Below are 18,130 nucleotides of genomic sequence, written 5' to 3' on the forward strand. Positions count from 1 at the left end.
CTACAACAAAGTCTTCCTGAAAGGCAAAGTCCTGTGGATTAGTTGCACATGCAGAGAGAAGTGTATTACCTCGAGATTGAGATCTGAAACCCTGAAAACTTTACATGAATCTCTTGCAACTGTGTTTATATTTAAAATAAATAAATAAATAAACAGAGTTGCAGATTCTAGCCCCTATTTATGAGCGCGCACACACACAAGGATGCATTGAGTGGATGTTGTATTAATAATGTCTTTATGTCTTGACCAAAGCTAGTCAAACACTAAAGAAAGACTGTCACGCTAGCATTTGTTAGTCCTACTCGACTTTCATTTCTCCGACAACCTTCTTTGTCTCATCCCGGAGATGGCAGTAAACAGTGTCAGGTTGCCCACCAGACACCCCAAACTCCTCCGGCTTGTACTGGCGGCACATTCCCTCCGTCTTTTGTCCAGTTCTCTCCCTCATCCACGCACATACCCACCCACCCACGCTCCACCCCAACCTGTCCTTTTTGCAGAAAATCTTGATTGATGTCCTCTCTCGACAACGATAGCAATACAAGCGAATTTGGAATGTTGGAGAATGCGTTACAGATTTCTCTTTGTGACTGGGGATTGCGAGGGTTTCATCTTTCTCCCACCTGCCGAGGGGACCCCGGGTGAGGTGGTGTCTAGGTAAGGTGAAGTGGAAAGCCTCTGACTGCGGTGTCTTTGGTGGCAGCACAAGAAGTATAAAAGGTCAGCGGGAGGTTCTATTGTAGTCGCGATGAAATTGAAATATGAATTTCTGTCCTGGACCTGGCAATGGGACATAACGATGTCTGAAGGTACACAAGATGTTTACATCTCGACTGTGCATAACTTTCTGCGCAAATTGTTGTGTCGGTGCAGATTGCGCAGGAATAATGTTTACATGTCAAACAATACAGATTCTGTTGATATGTAATGTTTATATTGTGATCTTATATCTTATATTTCTGTGCGAGATTGTGTGAGTGTATAATGTTTACATCCTGATCTGTGCAAATATAATATTCGTCGTTCATCGTTTCAGATCGGTTTTCAATACATATAACTGCAAACTTTTAATGTATCAGACTATATATTCAACACAGTGTTAAAAGTTCACCGTACAGGGTCGGCTGTTTTTTCGAGACATGTAAAATTATGTAAAAAGCCAAATTTCCCTTCCACCCAAGTTCACAGCGTGGGATGCAGGTGGGCTAACAAAAAGAAAAGGATGTCACACTTCATTCCTAGAAAAATTCAGCAGACCACGCCCACTCAACTCTTTTCAGTTCATATCACAACAACTTACGAACGTTGTCGTGTGTTTGTTTAGTGACTTTTTTGTTACAACCTAGTTATTAAATATTTTTAGTGCCACGGAAACAGATATGAACAATTTTTTGGTCCAGTCCTAGAGCTTACATAACTCTGTCAGGTCTACGAGTGGCAGTTTAACGGTTTCTGGTTGAATGCTTTTTTTTTTTTTTTTCTTAGAGAAGCAGTTATATACGCCTTGGTTTAACCGCTTTGTAGCTACTGCCTAGCAACACATTCCACAAATACCAATGATGTCACTGCAGCAGGCGTTTAATACAAATTTTCTCGATGTCCACGTCCACAGGATCAATCGCATGAAACAGATGGCACACACCGTCCCACACCCTGTGACATGCACTAGCAAAACATCTCATCAAAACAACAGGCACAGCTCTGTCAAGGCCGTTCTGAGGCTTGTGGATGTCAGCCAGCAGCTAATCGAGAGAAAAATCATTGACATACAATACTGTAAATAGTGTCGTAAAATATTAATATACAAATTTTAAATTGGTTGAACGGAGTGTGAAAATGTAGAGCATCAAGGCGAATAGTAACTGACTACAGACTGATAGTGTATTGTGAAATAGTTTGTGTACAATGGATGAGATGATTATAGAGATGTACAGTTGCCTTATTGGTAGCCGAGTGTCAACAGGAGTCTGGTGTCGTGCGAAGGACTGGCAGCCTGTTGGACCTGTTCGGTGAGACGACGACATCGGTTTGTGGACTTGCGGACGGGACTACTTCAAATATCTTGTCAAGCTGCTGACAAAACTAGGGTTGAGGAGGCCAACGTCCATAAAATTGCCGGACGCCACTCCATAGGTCAGGCACCTAGCCCGTCGGTTTAACAGTCGTTATATTCAAACCAGCTGAAAAAAAATGTCAGGCTTGACCATGCCGTCTGCTCAGAAAGAGGTGGACCTACCCTGAAAGAAGTAGGGCGTCGAGAGGGTTGGGGAGGAGGTGAGACTTCAAGCATTGGCTTGAGACGAAAGACACTGGAAAGACACTGGTTTTAATTAACTTCTTGTTTTTTTGTTTTTTGTTTTGTTCTTGTTTTATTCTTTGGTTTTTTATTTTGTTGCTGTTGTTGTTTAATTGTTTGTTGGATTTATTTTTTTATTCGAAAAGCATTTTAACTTTTACGATCTACCACATCCTTGTTCACCGTCGCCCTCAAAGGTCAACGTCCTTTTTCTTCCCAACTTGTTTTTGTTTTTCCTAGCAGTGAGGCGGTGGTGGTGATGGGGAAGGGGAGAGGAGGTGAAGAATCCTGCTCACCCGTCAAGCTCAAAGGGAGGCAATGTTTACTAACTTTTCAGGTCACGCGAGCTTCAGTTCTAAATAACGAGCATAAAAAGCGCAAGGCCTACAACTCTTCTTCTTCGTCTTCTTCGTCGCCTTTATCTTCCTGTGCTGCTGCTGCTGATACCGGTGTTACGCTGGTTGCTATGATAACAACTGACATCAGGATGACGTAGTTGATGCTAGTACCCGCATGTCCGACTGTTAGTCTGTCCGTCCCACTCGCCGCGTATCTCTCTCTCCGCGCTGGCGACGTAGGTCAAGTTAAACGTTATCGTCAACGTGATGTAACGTTGCTGACGTGGCACTTTTTAATTTTCTTGCCCTACACCCACCAGAAGTAGTCCGAGCAGTTGTGGTGGTCAAGGAGGTCATGCCAAACCTGCGACCTCAACGATGTTTATAATCTCGATAATCTTTAATCGACTAATTAAGACGAAGAGGGCAGCTTGCATGAAATGCTGAGTTTCTTTTTATTATTATTATTTCTTGTGAACGGCTTGACTGCGGCTTTTATTTCATTTTTTCGTTTTTTTATTCATTCCTTTCTTCGTTCTCGCGCATGTCTCGCTAGTAACTCGCTTAACTCTGTCTTAACTCTGACATGATAAAAGTTGGATAAGATCACCGATATATGTGAAGCTGGTGAAAGAGTGAGAGAGAGAAAGAAAGAAACGAAATGTCTAAATGAATGGGGACTACAAAAGTGACCACTGCAACAGTCAACCTCCGGACACTAAGGATGGAGGGGAAGGGGCGAAGCTGGCCTACAAACTGAGAAACTACTTGAGGACGGTGTGCTACAATAAACGTTTACAGGGCGCGGGGGGGAGAGAGGGGAGGGGCTGTGTTGGGCTACTGATGCTGGAAGTAAATCACACCCCGTGTTGAGATAAAGAGACCCGCTAGAGGCAGCTATTCCTTGGCACGCGTTTATAAGCTGGCGTGTCTTTGATGTTAAAGAGCAGGTGAAATGCCTGTTGAGAGGAGTCAGTTCACACCTGCTGTGACTGATCCCACGTGACCACAAAGTCTCGCCCTCTTTCATTCAATGATGTGGCCAGCTTGGACTTTAATGAGGAGCTCTGTATGTATGTCGCCTTACTGCCCTCATTCAAACAACCAGTGATCGTACGGGTAATAATAAATAATATAATAAATAAAGCAGAAATCTCTGGCTGATACACATTGTCACCTTGTCCGTACATCAAGGTACCTGCTGCACCCGTTCATTTTATGGGTGTTAAAAAAGGTGTAAGTCTCCGCGTGTTATCATGCCAACCCTGCAACATGTAACTGTGACGTTTACCAGCCATCTGCGTCACAGTCGGTGAACATCGTCCATGCATCATCGTGCGCCAGTGACGTCATTGGCGACCTCGATGATAAGTTGCGCAGTCCCGAGCCATAAAAAGTGGGTCATCTGAAAAAATAAGATACCATCCACCATTCATGTAGTCCTGTAGTGTGGGCGATCCGCTTCGGTGAACTGATCCTCTGCAAAGATTTTACAAAGCAACAGAAATAAATTTATCAAGACTGCATTACCGAGGCTTTTCAAGCTTTGTTTCCCATACATCAAAACATTTCCGAAGTAACTCTATTTTATTTGTTTATAAGTATTAAGTCTTTCATGTCTTCCACACACACAAAACACCGAAATATGTGTGTGTGTGGAGGGGATGGGACAACGTGCATTTTCTTAGGTCGTCTCCACACTTTGTTGGCGCAAGTACTGACATAGGTAACAAAGACTTCACATAAACCCACCCGCTAACCCCTCACCCTCTGTCACTCCATGTAAACTGAGATGCGGGGGAACACCGATGTTACCAGTTGCTGGTTGTCAGCCCCTTTGCGTGCAGTGTGCGTGACTGATGGAACTCGCTTCATCACATAAAAGGGTTTGGAAGCTGCCGCTAGTCTGTAATTACCTCCAACAGAATAGACCTACAAAGCAAGCTCCTCTCCCTCATTTTCTAGAACTATTTCGAAAATATCCCCCACACCCACATACACAACTCCATTTCTGTCTTCCTACTCATTTTCTGTGTGTTTGTTCGTTTGTATGTGTGTGCGTGTTGCAGACTGAAGAAGAAAACATGTCTTTTCCATCAAGTTCCGATTTTAATATTGCTGAGTAGACATCCTGCTCCGTGCAGTCATGAAACAGGACGACAGGTAAAAATTCATAAAATTAATGATCTGACAGCCTTGTGCTAAAAAGCGGTGTGGTTCATCAGGACCACTGCAAGCCCCGGGTTGTGTCGATGGCCATCCACTCGTCCACCAACACTGCTCATTGATTAGAGTTTAGACCCTCGCGCCAGTGAACGTTCACTCATTCTGACGTCACCTCCCGCTGGTAACGATGATGCAGCGTTTGTATCTCGTTCACAGTGATGAATCTGATCCTTGAATATACCTTTCTGCCAGCGGATGAGGTGATGGTGTAAACAAATTGGTGGATGTGTATGTTGGGGTCGAGAAACGTATTCACATTCTGTTATTTTATGTCAGTTGATGATATGTCCAACCTTTTAGTGTACCATGTCTAAATATAGCAGACAGGTGTGACTGCTGGACTTTCTAGCTTTTCAGGGTTTTTATTTTACAGTTTGTCCTTTTACCCCCCTGTTACTAAGATTATTTTGCACTGGCAGGAATGGAGTCGTGTGAATTTACGATTCTTGCTGCTAATAAAAAGGAAAATGTGCAATTTATGGATAATCCATTAAATACTCTTTTTTTTTATCTTTGTAGACAATTTACACCACAATTACATATTTACAACCCGACCCCTACACACACACGTACGCGCGTGCACACACACACACGCTTGCTTACACACGCAAAAGAAGAAAAGGCTGGAAGGAAGAAGAAATAGCAGGGTTAATGGAGCAAGAAGCAAGACACCGGTCATGTCATTAATATTCATTCATTTTATTTCACTTTTAATCCTGCGTTCGTATAATTTTGCCATTTTCGCTTCTTTTTTCTATTGAGATTTTTCGTTGGTTTAAAGCTTGTGCGGACACTGGAATAAGCATTTCATACAGTCGTATTCGAGTGTGAGTGCGAGAAAAATATACGAAGAATGAGAAAAAAAGTGACGATTTGCATAGCTACAATACCACAATATTGTCCAATAAGTCATGAAAGGATAATAAACCAATCTCGCTCCCCGACAAAGCCATTGAAAACACATATTTGCATTCCCCCTCTTCTCTCCTACCATCCCCTTGGAAGGATGTTTAACTGAGACGGATTCCTCCCTCCACATCGCCCGTGAGTTTTTCAGTTTCCTGAAATCTGGAGTGAACTTTGGTTTTACAATATGCTATACACTACCCTGGCTGCTTTCGTCTCAAGAAAAAAGTTTTAAGAAATCCACAGTTGGATTCGAGAGAAGAGAAAGAGGTGGGTTGGGTGGAGGAGGGAGTGTTGATCGTTTCCTCCCTCTCGCACATACCGAGAATTATGGAGGGGTGAGGCAGTCGGGAGGGGGAGTGCGAGTGCGGGGCTTTGAAGAAGAACAGAGCAGCGGGCTCCATCCTACCACCGCAGCCTCCGCCCTAGTGAGTCATAGGATTACAGTCGTAATCAGCTTCCTCCGGAAAGAATAATGGACACCGAAATGCCACCACCTAGACCTAGGTTTCCTCTAGTTACTGCGCCGAGCTCTCACGTCCTTCTCTCTCTCTGTTTGTTTTTATAACCTTGACCTCTTCCTCTCCTTTCCTTCTTTTTCTCTTTGTACATATATAATGTTGATATTGCCCGCAAAGCTTTGTAGGATCTGTAAATAAACGGCGAATTATGAATCTCATCACAATTCTGAAACTAGATGAATGAGGCTAACTGTAAATCCATGTGTTTTCTGTGTTGTTTTCATTTTATTTATTTTTATTTGGAGGATAGATTATTTAACTCATGCGTAACAGAGGTTTACACTTTCGATTGAACCTTTCAGAGTCGTCTATTTTAGTTATCAGTGGACGACAGAGGACAGGCCTGAAAGTCATAGTTCCTTTAATGGAGGAAAGTTCACAGTCACTAAGAGCAAAGACTAATTTATTCGACACAGCGGACGGCATTGTATGAGATAAACAGTTTTTGTTTTCATGTTTACCTCTTGCTGGCCTCGCATTTCAAAGAGGTGCAGCTGCGCACGCATTCAAAATAAAGACTACATGCGAAGAGAGAGAGATAGTGTTTGTGTGGGGGTTTGTGGCTGGGTGGAGGGGAGCAGTAAACCTTTGTACACAACAAACAGATGCAGTCTCATCTACGTGAGACAGGGTTCCTGAGAACTCTGGGGCTGGTGCTTAACGATGATAATAGAAACCGCATTAACGCAACGAAAGGGATCAGGGAGGAGTATTAGTGTGGTGGGAGGGGGAAATTGGTGTTTTCAACTTAGCAACTAAGCTACATCACGGCGAAACAGCCAACCCTGTAAACAAATACCACATCATGCAGAGAAACAACAGGATCCCCGAGACAAGATCCGAACCCAGGACAGTCAGTCCTCATTGCATTGGTGTCAGGTGCTGACAGGTTTAACCGTTGCGCCACCGGTCCGCCCACTAAAGGGATCAAGTAAGCAATTTTAGAAAATAGGAAATATGAAAATAAATTCTCACGGAAGTTTTAAAAACAGATATTTTGAAAGGATGAAAACAGAATGGTTCGTCCGTTCGATGACGTTGACTGGCTGGCCGTCCTCTGAAAATAGAAACGTCGGCCTCGGTACCTCTCATCAATTATTCTTCAGTTCGCACCTCACCCCACAAAACAACCTCCGAGACGCCCCTTAAGTTCCATGTTGACTAAAAATTCGTTTGTTCTGAACATTCACCCTTAAATCATTGGCTTCTGGGGACCTCAACCTCCCAACCTTTCCATACTTGGCTAAACATTCGTTGAGCATTCACCATATTAAGAGCCATAAGTCTCTCTCTCTCACTCACACACACACAGACAGACGATCGATGGGTTAAAATTCTAAATATTCACCAGAAAACACAGTTCTTTAAGTCATACTGGAAACTTACCATCCGCGATACCCGGATAGAGCTTCATGGAGTTGATGTGGGTAGGTGCTATCTGGAACTGCTGGATTGTGTGTTGGTTGAGGAGGAAGCTCGCAGCATCTCGAAGATTAATGGTAAGTGTGTTATCAGGGTGACTTGCCGGGTCACCTGCACCATGAGGGTCATCAGTAAGCAATGGAGAGATGCGAGCGGCAGGCGAAAAATAGAAAGATGGAGCAATTTGGAGAGATTAGAGAGGGGCGGTGTAGGTAAGCTTAAAAGTAATTTCATATTCAGTAAGTTGGAGTTAGTCGTGAATACTGGAAGTAAACATACGAGTGTATGACTGAGAAAGTAAGCGTGTGTGTGTGTTTGAGAGAGAGAGTTTGTGAGAGATAATCTGTGTGTGTGTGAGAGAGAATTTGTGAGAGGTAATGTGTGTGTGTGTTAGAGTGTGTGTTTGTGATTGATTGTGTGTGTGTGTGAGACAGATAATGTGTTTGTGTGTGTGCTCACGCTAGTACGATAGCAACAGATACTTTTTGTGACACAAGAGAAAGAGAGATTGACTAAGAAAGAGAGACATAACAATTTAAATTTGTGGAAACATCCCTTCTAGCAGTTGGATAAGTGCAGTCTCTGTTCTTCTACGTTTTAATTCCGCGCGAGCGCACATAAACACACACTCTCTCGCCCCCTATTCTGAGGTCAAAGGTCAAAGGTCTCCCCTCTTGTCTCTCACTGTGTCTACCTACAAAATCAACATTTAAAATTTGTGTAAATACACTCCAACAACAAACTAAGTGCAAATAGTGTCTGTGTCGCTCTTGTTTTCTTTTTCTTTTTTCGCACTTCAGAGCGGCTATTGCACTCAAACCCTCATCAACGACCTGTGAGTTTTCCAACACAGACTTTACTTCTCCTGTTTATTGCTGACCCCCTGTCGACATGTTAGTCACACTGGAGGGTTATGGCCCGTCGTGCCAAAATAAATGTGAATATCTCCCTGGAGTGTCTAACATGTTGTGGAAAAGGAAGTCAATTCTGTCCAATTTACTTCTATCACTGGTCCTTCATTGAGGTAATCGCAGTATTAGTTTTATTACTGTGATTATAGTGAGATTTAGGGGCAAAATACCTGAATTGAGAGGCTAATTTTTTCTCCAAGTAAGAATTAGACTTTCACTAAGGCCCAAGGATATGACGCCAATGAATGTGTGTGAGCTTATATTGAGAGTGTAACGGTTGTGTTTACATACCTACGTACATGTTGGTCATGAGGACACGTTAGGGTATATCTGTGTAGGTGTTTGCTTGTGTATGTATGATGCATTTTTATATGCATGTCTGTTTTTTGTCTGTGTATATACATACAAAGGGCGCTCTGTAGTGTGGTAGTTAAAACACTCGCTTGTCACCACTACAAGTAGAGGCTCAAGGTTCAGATCTCGTCTCGGGACAGGTATGTGACCCCTGTTCGCGGGGCCTGCTGTTGAGAGTTTTCTCTGGTTTCCTTTCCCCACCTCTTCCCCATATCTCCTCTAGGTGGAAGCACTTTCCCACTAAACCAACCAACCAGCCATGCATATATAATTACATCTTTTGCAGGTGTGCTAACATCTGTATGTATAAATTTATGCTTTCATGTATGTGTGTATCCACGATGTATTCGTGCATGTTTGTATATGTACAAAGTCAACAATTATGTTTGTGTCCAAGTATGAGTATGTATGTATGCATTATATTATGTATGAATTCCTGTGTTCTTGCATGTATGTTGAAAGAATGCATGAGGTGTGTATGTACCCTGTGTGTGCTGGTTGAAGTGACAGTAGTAGAGGTGGCTCTGTGCGTGTGACTCTGGCAGTCTATAAATAGCAAATGCACACGTGGAAGGTGTGTGCAGTGTTCTCAGCTGTTATACCTCGCTACCCGCTCACAAAAAGCCGAGCAAACAAGATAGACACCCGGCAGTTGATTACCACCCCACACCAAAAAAAAAAAAATGCCTACGACCCTTGCACACAGCACTTTACGAGTCACACCTTCATTCCAACCTGCATAGGAACAGCGGTCATGTCAGAATAATAATAATTTTTAAAAACTCTGACAGCGAGAAGTCGAGCAATGAACTTCAGTGCCACCAGGAAGTGTCGATTCCAATGGAGTGTAGAGAACTGTCCACCAGTGCATCGACGCGCGAGCTTTTTCGTGTGCAGGGTATGATGATCGAGGGTTGGGTAGGTTGAGGAGAAGGACGATAACTGGAATCCGGAAGTTGCATGACCTAGTGTCCATAATGTCCCTTGCTGACGTGTACAGCACAGGACGACTGTTTCCAACTGCAGAAATGTGTGAAAGCAGTAGGTTGAGTTTTGAAAGAACCATCTGTCTGTTCATCTAGGTTGTCGTCATCTGTATGTTTAGCTAGGGTGTCATCATCTGTGTGTCTAGATAGGTTGTCATCATCTGTATGTCTAGCTAGGGTGTCATCATCTGTATGTCAAGCTAGGTTGTCATCATCTGTGTGTTTAGCTAGGGTATCATCATTGGTGTGTCTTACCTAGCTGTATGTAAGAGATAGTTTGATTCTTTGGCCACATACGACCTACCAGGTGTCACGTCTTCGGCTAGCACTGAGGAATAACCTCTCTGGAATATTCCTTTAGCTTTTAGGGTTTTCACGACACGTGTGCCCTTCAAATCACGTGACCAGCGAATGTATCTTGATATTCAAGCTCGAGGCAAAAAGCAATTGCTTGTGTGTGTGTGTTTCTTTGTGTGTGTGTGTGTGGTTTTTTATGTATTTATTTTTTTGGTTGCCCTCAACATAAACTTCGCACGCGTTCTGTCTCGATTCTGCCCAGAGAGTTTGCGATGATCTCAAACCCTCGCGTTTTCCAGAAAGCAGGCCACTGCCTTCACACGCGAGGTACAATATTAGCAGCTTATCATATATGTGTGAGCGTGTTCTGTGCTCTCTCTGGTCTGTGGGAAGTGCTCTCAACGGCCAAGAGAGCGAAGAGCAATTTTTTTTTTTAATTTTAAACCAGTTCGACGGCTTTTGCACCGATATTAAGGCCACGAACAGGTGGCCGCCCCTTGCTTTGAATACAGTCCGGCTTTTATTCCTCCACAAAGCAGCCATTATTTTCGTCACGCACTTTGCTTCTCTCTTCTTCTTCTTCTGTCTCTTCGATAGTTAAGTCCTGCTTTTCACGTGAAAACTGAAAAAATGTGGAGAGGAATTCAGAGGTTACAGAAAATACAGCTGATGTATACAAGTACAAGTATGAAAGTGAGGCAAAAATAGAGAAAGTTCAAGGAGACATAAACATTGGTACCTCCACACACACATTCACATACATAATCTAATATATTTATATATAATATTACTTGTATAAACACAAAAATTATATCATTAAAGAGTTCAACATCCATTAACCTTATGCCCGAGGGTACGAAAATTGTAGACAAAATATTTAATCGGTTATTATGTGTTTGTATCAAATTTCTTTGGTACGTTTAGTACTGTTTTGTTTACATCCCAAGCTTGCCTAATGTAGTGGCCATGTCTTTATAACTCTTCGTTCATTCTTACATTATTTATCTGTTTAAAGTTTCTGTTTTGTTTATTCTTAAATGATTTATTTTGGTTTGCTTTGTTTATTCTTAAATTATTTGTTTTGTTGTTTTTTGCTTGGTTTGTTTATTTTTCACATTGTGTTTTGTTGTATTTTTTTGTTTTGTTTTTTTTTTGTTTGTTTGTTTTTGTTTTTTGTTTTTTTTATTTTTTTGTTTGGTTTGTTTATTGTCACATTGTGTTTTGTTTTATTCTTTTTTTTTTCTATTTTTTAATGTTTTTGGTTTCTGTCTTGTTCATTTTTTGGGATTTTATATTTTTGATATGTTTTATTTGTTCTTACATTTTTTGTTTACTCTAACATCATTCTTTCTTGTATAACATTTTTCTTTTGTTTTTGTTTTTAATTTTACACTTATTGGGGATTCTGTTTTGTATTGTTGTGTTGTTTTATTTTTTGTTTTGGAAACGACTTCTCCTCACGAAGGAGCATCACTTAGAAGTGCAGGCATCTGCTAGACATTGTGTAGAAGGGTTTACTCAGGATCCCCCGGCGTAGAGACTGGAGAGTAAGGTCAGGCGAGGGGCTGGTGGAAGCCCTCAGAGGAAAAGGTGGGGCCTGTAATGTAAGTCACGGACGGGAAATGAGACTTGCTGTGCACGTGGGTGCCTGCTGCTGCGAGGTGCTGATGGAGAACAAACGATGGAGACTATTATTCTGCAGAAAGCAGGTCACACGAAGCCGCTTCACTCGAAAAGATAAAAATCACTGCGCAAGAATAATCTTGTTTCGGTGGGAAATTTGTTAGGGATGGGAGTGAAGAGGCTGTGTCGTCATCTTTCTCTGATGTTCATCTACTGCTGGTGGGGAAGACCACTCTTCTCCATTTAAAAAAAAAAAGCATCTTAATTGTCGTTTGACAACAGTTTCTTTCCAGTTTGTTTTGTTAGAAATGATGCTTGAATTTTAGTTGGTGTAACCCAGAATAAAAGCCATTCTTAACTGGACAAATCTGAACGAACGTTGACAAAGTGATTGTTACATGAAGAGTCGTGGTTTTGTCAAATATTTCAGATTTAAGCAATCAGTTTTAAGGAACAACGAATTTAGTCAAAAGAAGAGTCAGCTTTGCTACCAGGAGCTACATTTGCAGATTTTCGCTTCTATCATGTGGAATAATAGAGATAATGTTTAGAACGATGTAGTGGATCTCTGAAGTTTTGTTAATAGTCTTCTTTAACTGGATCTTTCGACTGAAATCAGGATCTCTTTCCCAGTGTCACTCTTGTCGAGCTGGATCTTTTCTCTTTCCTCCTTTCTTTCTCTCTCGCACTGTCACACTTATAACGGGATCTGGTTCAAAACGTGGCTTTGACACGAGCGATAATATTACTGAATCGTGGAAGGAAATTCCGTTACGTGGCCTCCTTCAGATCCCTTTTCCCCACCAACCATTCCCCGACTGGGATCACGTTCAGTCCATGTCACACGCACGCACGCGCATACAACAACAGAGCGACACGCGCAATCAATGGCTGTAAATGAAAATTTATTCTCTGTTTATTGTTTTAGCAGAAAGATGATTCAGAAAGAGACCATGCCGACACAAGGCCCTGGGTCTTGTCTCTGTGACATTGCGGGTGGTCCTTGTGACAGGCACTGGATGTTTCGTTGCTGCCTCTACTGTGAGGAGGCATAATTATATGGGATGGTGATGGGCTGGAAAAACTGTGTCCCTTGAAATTCCTTTAATATTCACCTTTGTATATACCTCTCTTCCTTTGCTCTCTCTCTCTCTGTCTATCATACCCACACTCACAACCACCCACCCACTCACACCAAGAAAGATAGGATTTCAACACATTACATCTTCTCCACCCAACTTGAGGCAACTGTTTGCCCAGGCATATCTTCAATGTTGGGTGTTCTTCACCTTTGTCCCACTTTCTTCATATTTATTCATATTTCCCTTGTCTGTCCTATTGCCAGGTGCAAGTCACATCTTTGGCTTTATGCTCTAACATCCATTAAAGCGATGTGCACGTGTGGGGTCATACCAGGGGACAGACATCTGACCTGTGAAAACTAATATCACTGACGATCCACACAATGTGATTGTTGTGTGCGACGAGGACAAGAAGTCAGCTGTCGTGAGATCCATGAAACCATTATTTTTTTTTCTTTTTCTTGGTGGCCGTGTGTGAATGTCATCAAAGAACTCTTTTTTGATGAGGCCTTGCTGCCTAATCTGAAGTTTGTTTGCTGGTTGATAAAGTGAGTGCATCAGTATTTCAGACTATTGCGATTCTCACAAATAACTGCCATAAAACTGTGTTGGTGTGGTTTTCATCATGTTTTTAATATTTCCTTTTAATAGCAACAAACAAATCAGAAATGGAGACGTCTTGTTCCAGAAAATGTTTTAGACCTAAATGAATTGTGAATACCCGGTTGAAACAGATGTCGATCTCTTTTAACTTTTGAACTCGATTTTCGTGTCAAAGACTGAGGATTTTATCTAGATATGTATATTTACCATTTTTTTTTTTCCTTTTTTTTTCTTTGGGGTTACTTGTGCAGCAAAATAATTTCTGTCTTCTTACAACTATGCTCATATTATAACATGTGTCTGACATACGCCGGCCTTTCTATCTTCACACCCACCTGAAGATAATTTCATCAAGGGAAAATACCTTCTTTGTCCAAGCACTTGAGAAATTGTGTGCTAGACGAAAGGAAGACCAAGACCTCAACTGTCCAATCTTGCTCTGAGGTTCTGAGACACCGAAATCCCTTTTCCTGTACCCTTCACTGAATATTGCTTCGTGGCGAAAACATCATCTCCATGTGGGAACCATCTCGAGCATAGCTAACCTTATCTTTCTCTGAAGTGAAGACAGGGCAACACATTAGTATCTACAACAGAGTGGAGCTACTCATGTCAGTTGCTTGGTTGTTCGAGTTTTAAGCCGTGCCAGCAACTTAAGGTCCTTGTGCCATGTGGTTCCGACCTCCGTTGCCTCGCTTTCTACTGTTCTTCTCCAAGTCTGCTTTGGTCTCCTACTCTCCTCTTGCGCAGGGTGTGTCCTACCTATCCAGCTCCATTTGCGCTTTTTGATGTCTTGGTTAGTGACATTCTGGTTTGTCTCATCGATGTATAGAAACCTGTGAACGTGGGTGTTGTAAAGGTAGACGGTGGAATCTGTTTCCTCGCTGTCAAGTCGTTTGTCTTCGCCAAGGAGGACGGGTGGGACTAGCTGGCTAGCCGTGGCCACCCTATGTAACAAGAAACATGACATTAACGGGATAGCCTGACAAACGTTTGATGTCTGACGCTTTTGTGTGTTGACAAGGGGATTCAAGCCTCGGTTTTATATTCCTCCAGCACCATCAGACTGCGATATCTGTTGGAGCATTAAAACTCAAGCCTGTCATAGTATCTTCGCCACTCTATTCTTCCTTTTCATGTGAGTGTGTTGCTTGTTAGTGAACGAGAGAGAAGGAGTGTGACAAAGAGAGCTTGCCTTCTTTTGTGAAATGTTTTGTAAAACTGTGGTGACCGCACGCACCACGCCCTGACCTAGTTACATAGCTAATCATCCCGTGCGTGCAGCAGGTAGAAAACGAGTCCAACATCAACATCACATACCTACAGGTGAATGCACATGCTTTAAACGGCCAAAGAAGATCTTTGCGCTCTTTGGTCTTAAATGACCTCGAGGTGGGTGCCTACGGGCCGGGGTTCAAAGGAAGTCGTGTCAGGGGTCAGGGGTCGACTGAAAGACATGGTTGGCGAGCACGGTCTGCATTTTTAACAATGGATTGACCCCGTGCCGCTGCACGCCTTCGACGTGAGAAGAAAGCGGACTCTTTGATGAGTTTTTCGGGTGAATCATTGTAGATAGACATTATTTGTCCTTCAAAAAAATAAAAAAAAAAAACCACACACACTTGTTACATAAACGGACTACATAAGCTGTGAATTTGCAGCAGACAATAATAATTTTTCACTTGATATGTCTCACTTATATGTGTGTGTGTGAGAGAGCTCTCAAAGCGTACAACTCAAAATCAGCATGTTTTGTCGACACATAAACACAGCATACCATCGGCGAGCTCAATTGTATTTTTTAAATTTATTTTCTAGAAATTTAAGTCTATTAGCGTGTTTAAAAATTGGTGATCCTGCAGATCGGAAGGAGCTTTAACTGCCAAATGAATAAGAAAAGGAATCCCCCCCCTCGCCACACACACACACACATATTTTTTAAAGTGATGATTATTATAACATGATAAATAGTAATTGTTTCAGTGAAGCCAGAAAGCAAGTTGAGTCCTACTCAGCTGACTCCATATGCACAAGAACCACCAACATTCTACCTTTGGGTGCAAGGAGCCGGGTACAAATGGGGTGGGTGGGGTAGAAGAGGGTGGAAGAGACAGCCTTAGGACACGTTTGTTTTCTTTCAAGCAGTGCTTGCAGGGTTTATGAAAACTGCATTAGCGACACTGGGAGATAATCGTGTGTAGGAGTAAGTCTGTCGCTCGCTGTTGCCTGCGGGTAGCTCGGTCGCCAGAGCTCAGTGCTCTCCCCTGCTTGAGCGAGAGCTGATGGCCGACGGGTAGATCGCGGGTAGATGTGACAAGAGCATGCTGCTGACTGCTGACGACCCGTGTAATGACGGAGCGACACGGGTGGGGTGATGGCTAAACCCGCGTCTGTATTGTGTGTGTGAGACAGAGAGAGAGAAAGAATTACACGTGTCTGCAACAAAAGGAAGGGAACCACGACAACCGTTCAGTGCAAAGACTGACGTTAATACATGATCACGTGACACTAGAATTTTTTAAAAACTTGTAGATAAGATTGATCAATCTTCTCCTTATTCTGCTCCTGCGTCACATTCCCTTTCACGTTCTTTATTTATTTATTTTTTTCGTTCTTTCTATTCATTTCTTCAAATTTCTTTTTCCCCTTATATTTTTTATTTCCTTCCTTTCATATTTCTGTATTCTGCATTCTGTTTTCTTTCTCTTTCCATTTTTTCTGTTTGTTTTCTCTCAACTCTCTCTTTATTATCATGTTTTCTGCTTTCTTCATTGGTTTTTTTTTCCTTCATTTTTTTTCTTGTTGTCCTTTTATTTTATTTCATTTTCTGTTGTTTTATTTCATATAACCATTTTTAATCATTTTTTTGTTTCTTCCTTCTTTCTTCTCTCTTCATTTTTTCTTTGTTTTCTTTTCATCTTTCCTTTATTTTTTGTATTTTCTTCCTTTATTTCAAATTTATTTTCTGTCTTTTCGTTCTTTATTTTTGTTTACCTCCTTTTACCTTTCTTTTTTCCATGCTTCTTCCTTCTCTCACTTAAACCTTACCCGTCCTTAATACACAGACTTTGCACTCATAAACCCGACAAACCATATACCATTACAAATACAAATAAAGCTGAGTCTGGAGTTCCAAATGGCGGAGAACTCTTAAGTATTGGGATGAAAGGCCAAGATGTATACAAGGATAGCTAAATTTTCTGTAGATATGATTTATACAACTTTCACGTTCTTTTTGCAAGTTTGGCATTTACCTCGATCAACTTTCAAAAGGCCATCGTGATTAGCATAATTATTTCTATCATCCCAGCAACAGCTGTCAGTTGTAAGTGCACGATATGATGATCCGCTGACACTTGGGATAATGGCTTTGAAAATGGCAGACTGCCATGTGTGTGACCTTTGTTGAAGTTCAATCATCCACAGATCACCAGACAAAAAGAGATGAATCACACACACACACAGAGAATATCAATAAATCCACTGTCTTTAGAGAATAGAGAGAAGAGATAAGTTTAAAAATAAAACTTTTTTCTGACATCTCTTGCAAGAGAGAGAAAGTAACCTTGAGCCAGACGGGGTGAAGTCTGGGGTGGCTGGCACCGCCGACATTCCAGTCCCACGCGCAGGCAGCAACGATAAAGCAAAAAACACCCTTCGACAACTCTGCACGCAGCTGGAACCGCGGTTTCCCCCACACACCCGTTAGTACCGGAGGAATCTGGCGCCAGGATTGCTTGCTAGGCCCCCGAGTCCTGGCCACGAGTCTGGCAATGCCCGCCTGATTCTTGGCCTGCCACCCGACCAGCCAACAAACTCCTTTGTTTTTCGTGTTGTGGCCGCGGAGCTCGCCACCCCGAGGAGATTCTGGTTGGGGAGATGTGGGTGGTGATTTTGTTGTAGTGGTGGTCGCCAAAGGTGGAGGAGGTGGGTCCAGTTGTGTGATGTGATGTCGAGGAGGAAGGACCGAGCGCTACGAGGAGTAAAACATGGCGTCATCCTTGGATTCGCCAGAGAACGCGCGACAGCGTCGAGCATGGGCCCTGTGGCAGGGTATGTGATGCTTTGTGTCTTGGGTAGGGTGTGGGTAGGTAGGTTTCCTTTGGAACAGGTCCCGTGTTTACTTTGCACGTGCTTGTTTTTCTGTCTCTCTCTCTCTCTGCACGTGTTTATTTTTTCTCTCTCTGCACGTGTTTTTCTCTCTCTGTGTGTATGTGTGCACGTGTTTGTTTTCTCTGTGTGTGTGTTACATGCACACATATAAAAAGGATAAAGACAAGAGACTTCAGTACTGTGGCATTTACAAAGTATGGAACGCACGGGCTTCGGTAGAGTACATCAACGGTTAATTAACCTCACATAGACACAGGGCGTGTTTATGTCTGGCTGGCTGGTTGCGATGTAATTAATATCATCATGTAATTGTATCTCTGAGATCAACTTCTATCCTGTGAGTCTTTCATGTGTACATAATACTATGGTAATGGCGACATGTAAGCAGCACATTAAATAAAGTGTCTTCTAGCCCCAGACACCCAGTTCACTTAACTGTACATGTATATATT

The 18,130-nt window shown here is 42.3% G+C and overlaps 1 protein-coding gene across 7 annotated transcripts in view; it reads left to right on the plus strand.

Annotated features, from left to right (window-relative positions):
• The window catches only part of LOC112556614, an 86,099-nt gene that overhangs the window by 13,029 nt on the left and 54,940 nt on the right, over positions 1-18,130 (plus strand). For 2 of the 7 annotated variants that reach the window (XM_025225769.1, XM_025225770.1), the window contains exon 1: positions 17,095-17,618. The exons of 1 other annotated variant lie outside the window; for it this stretch is intronic. In XM_025225769.1, the coding sequence (XP_025081554.1) occupies positions 17,555-17,618 (64 nt within the window). In that variant the 5' untranslated portion in view covers positions 17,095-17,554. Of the gene's footprint in view, positions 1-17,092; positions 17,619-18,130 lie in introns of those variants that run through there. 4 more of the 7 variants (XM_025225772.1, XM_025225775.1, XM_025225773.1 and 1 more) reach the window with 4 other exon arrangements.

This window comes from Pomacea canaliculata, linkage group LG2 (assembly GCF_003073045.1).
Source record: "Pomacea canaliculata isolate SZHN2017 linkage group LG2, ASM307304v1, whole genome shotgun sequence".
Lineage (NCBI taxonomy): Eukaryota > Metazoa > Mollusca > Gastropoda > Architaenioglossa > Ampullariidae > Pomacea > Pomacea canaliculata.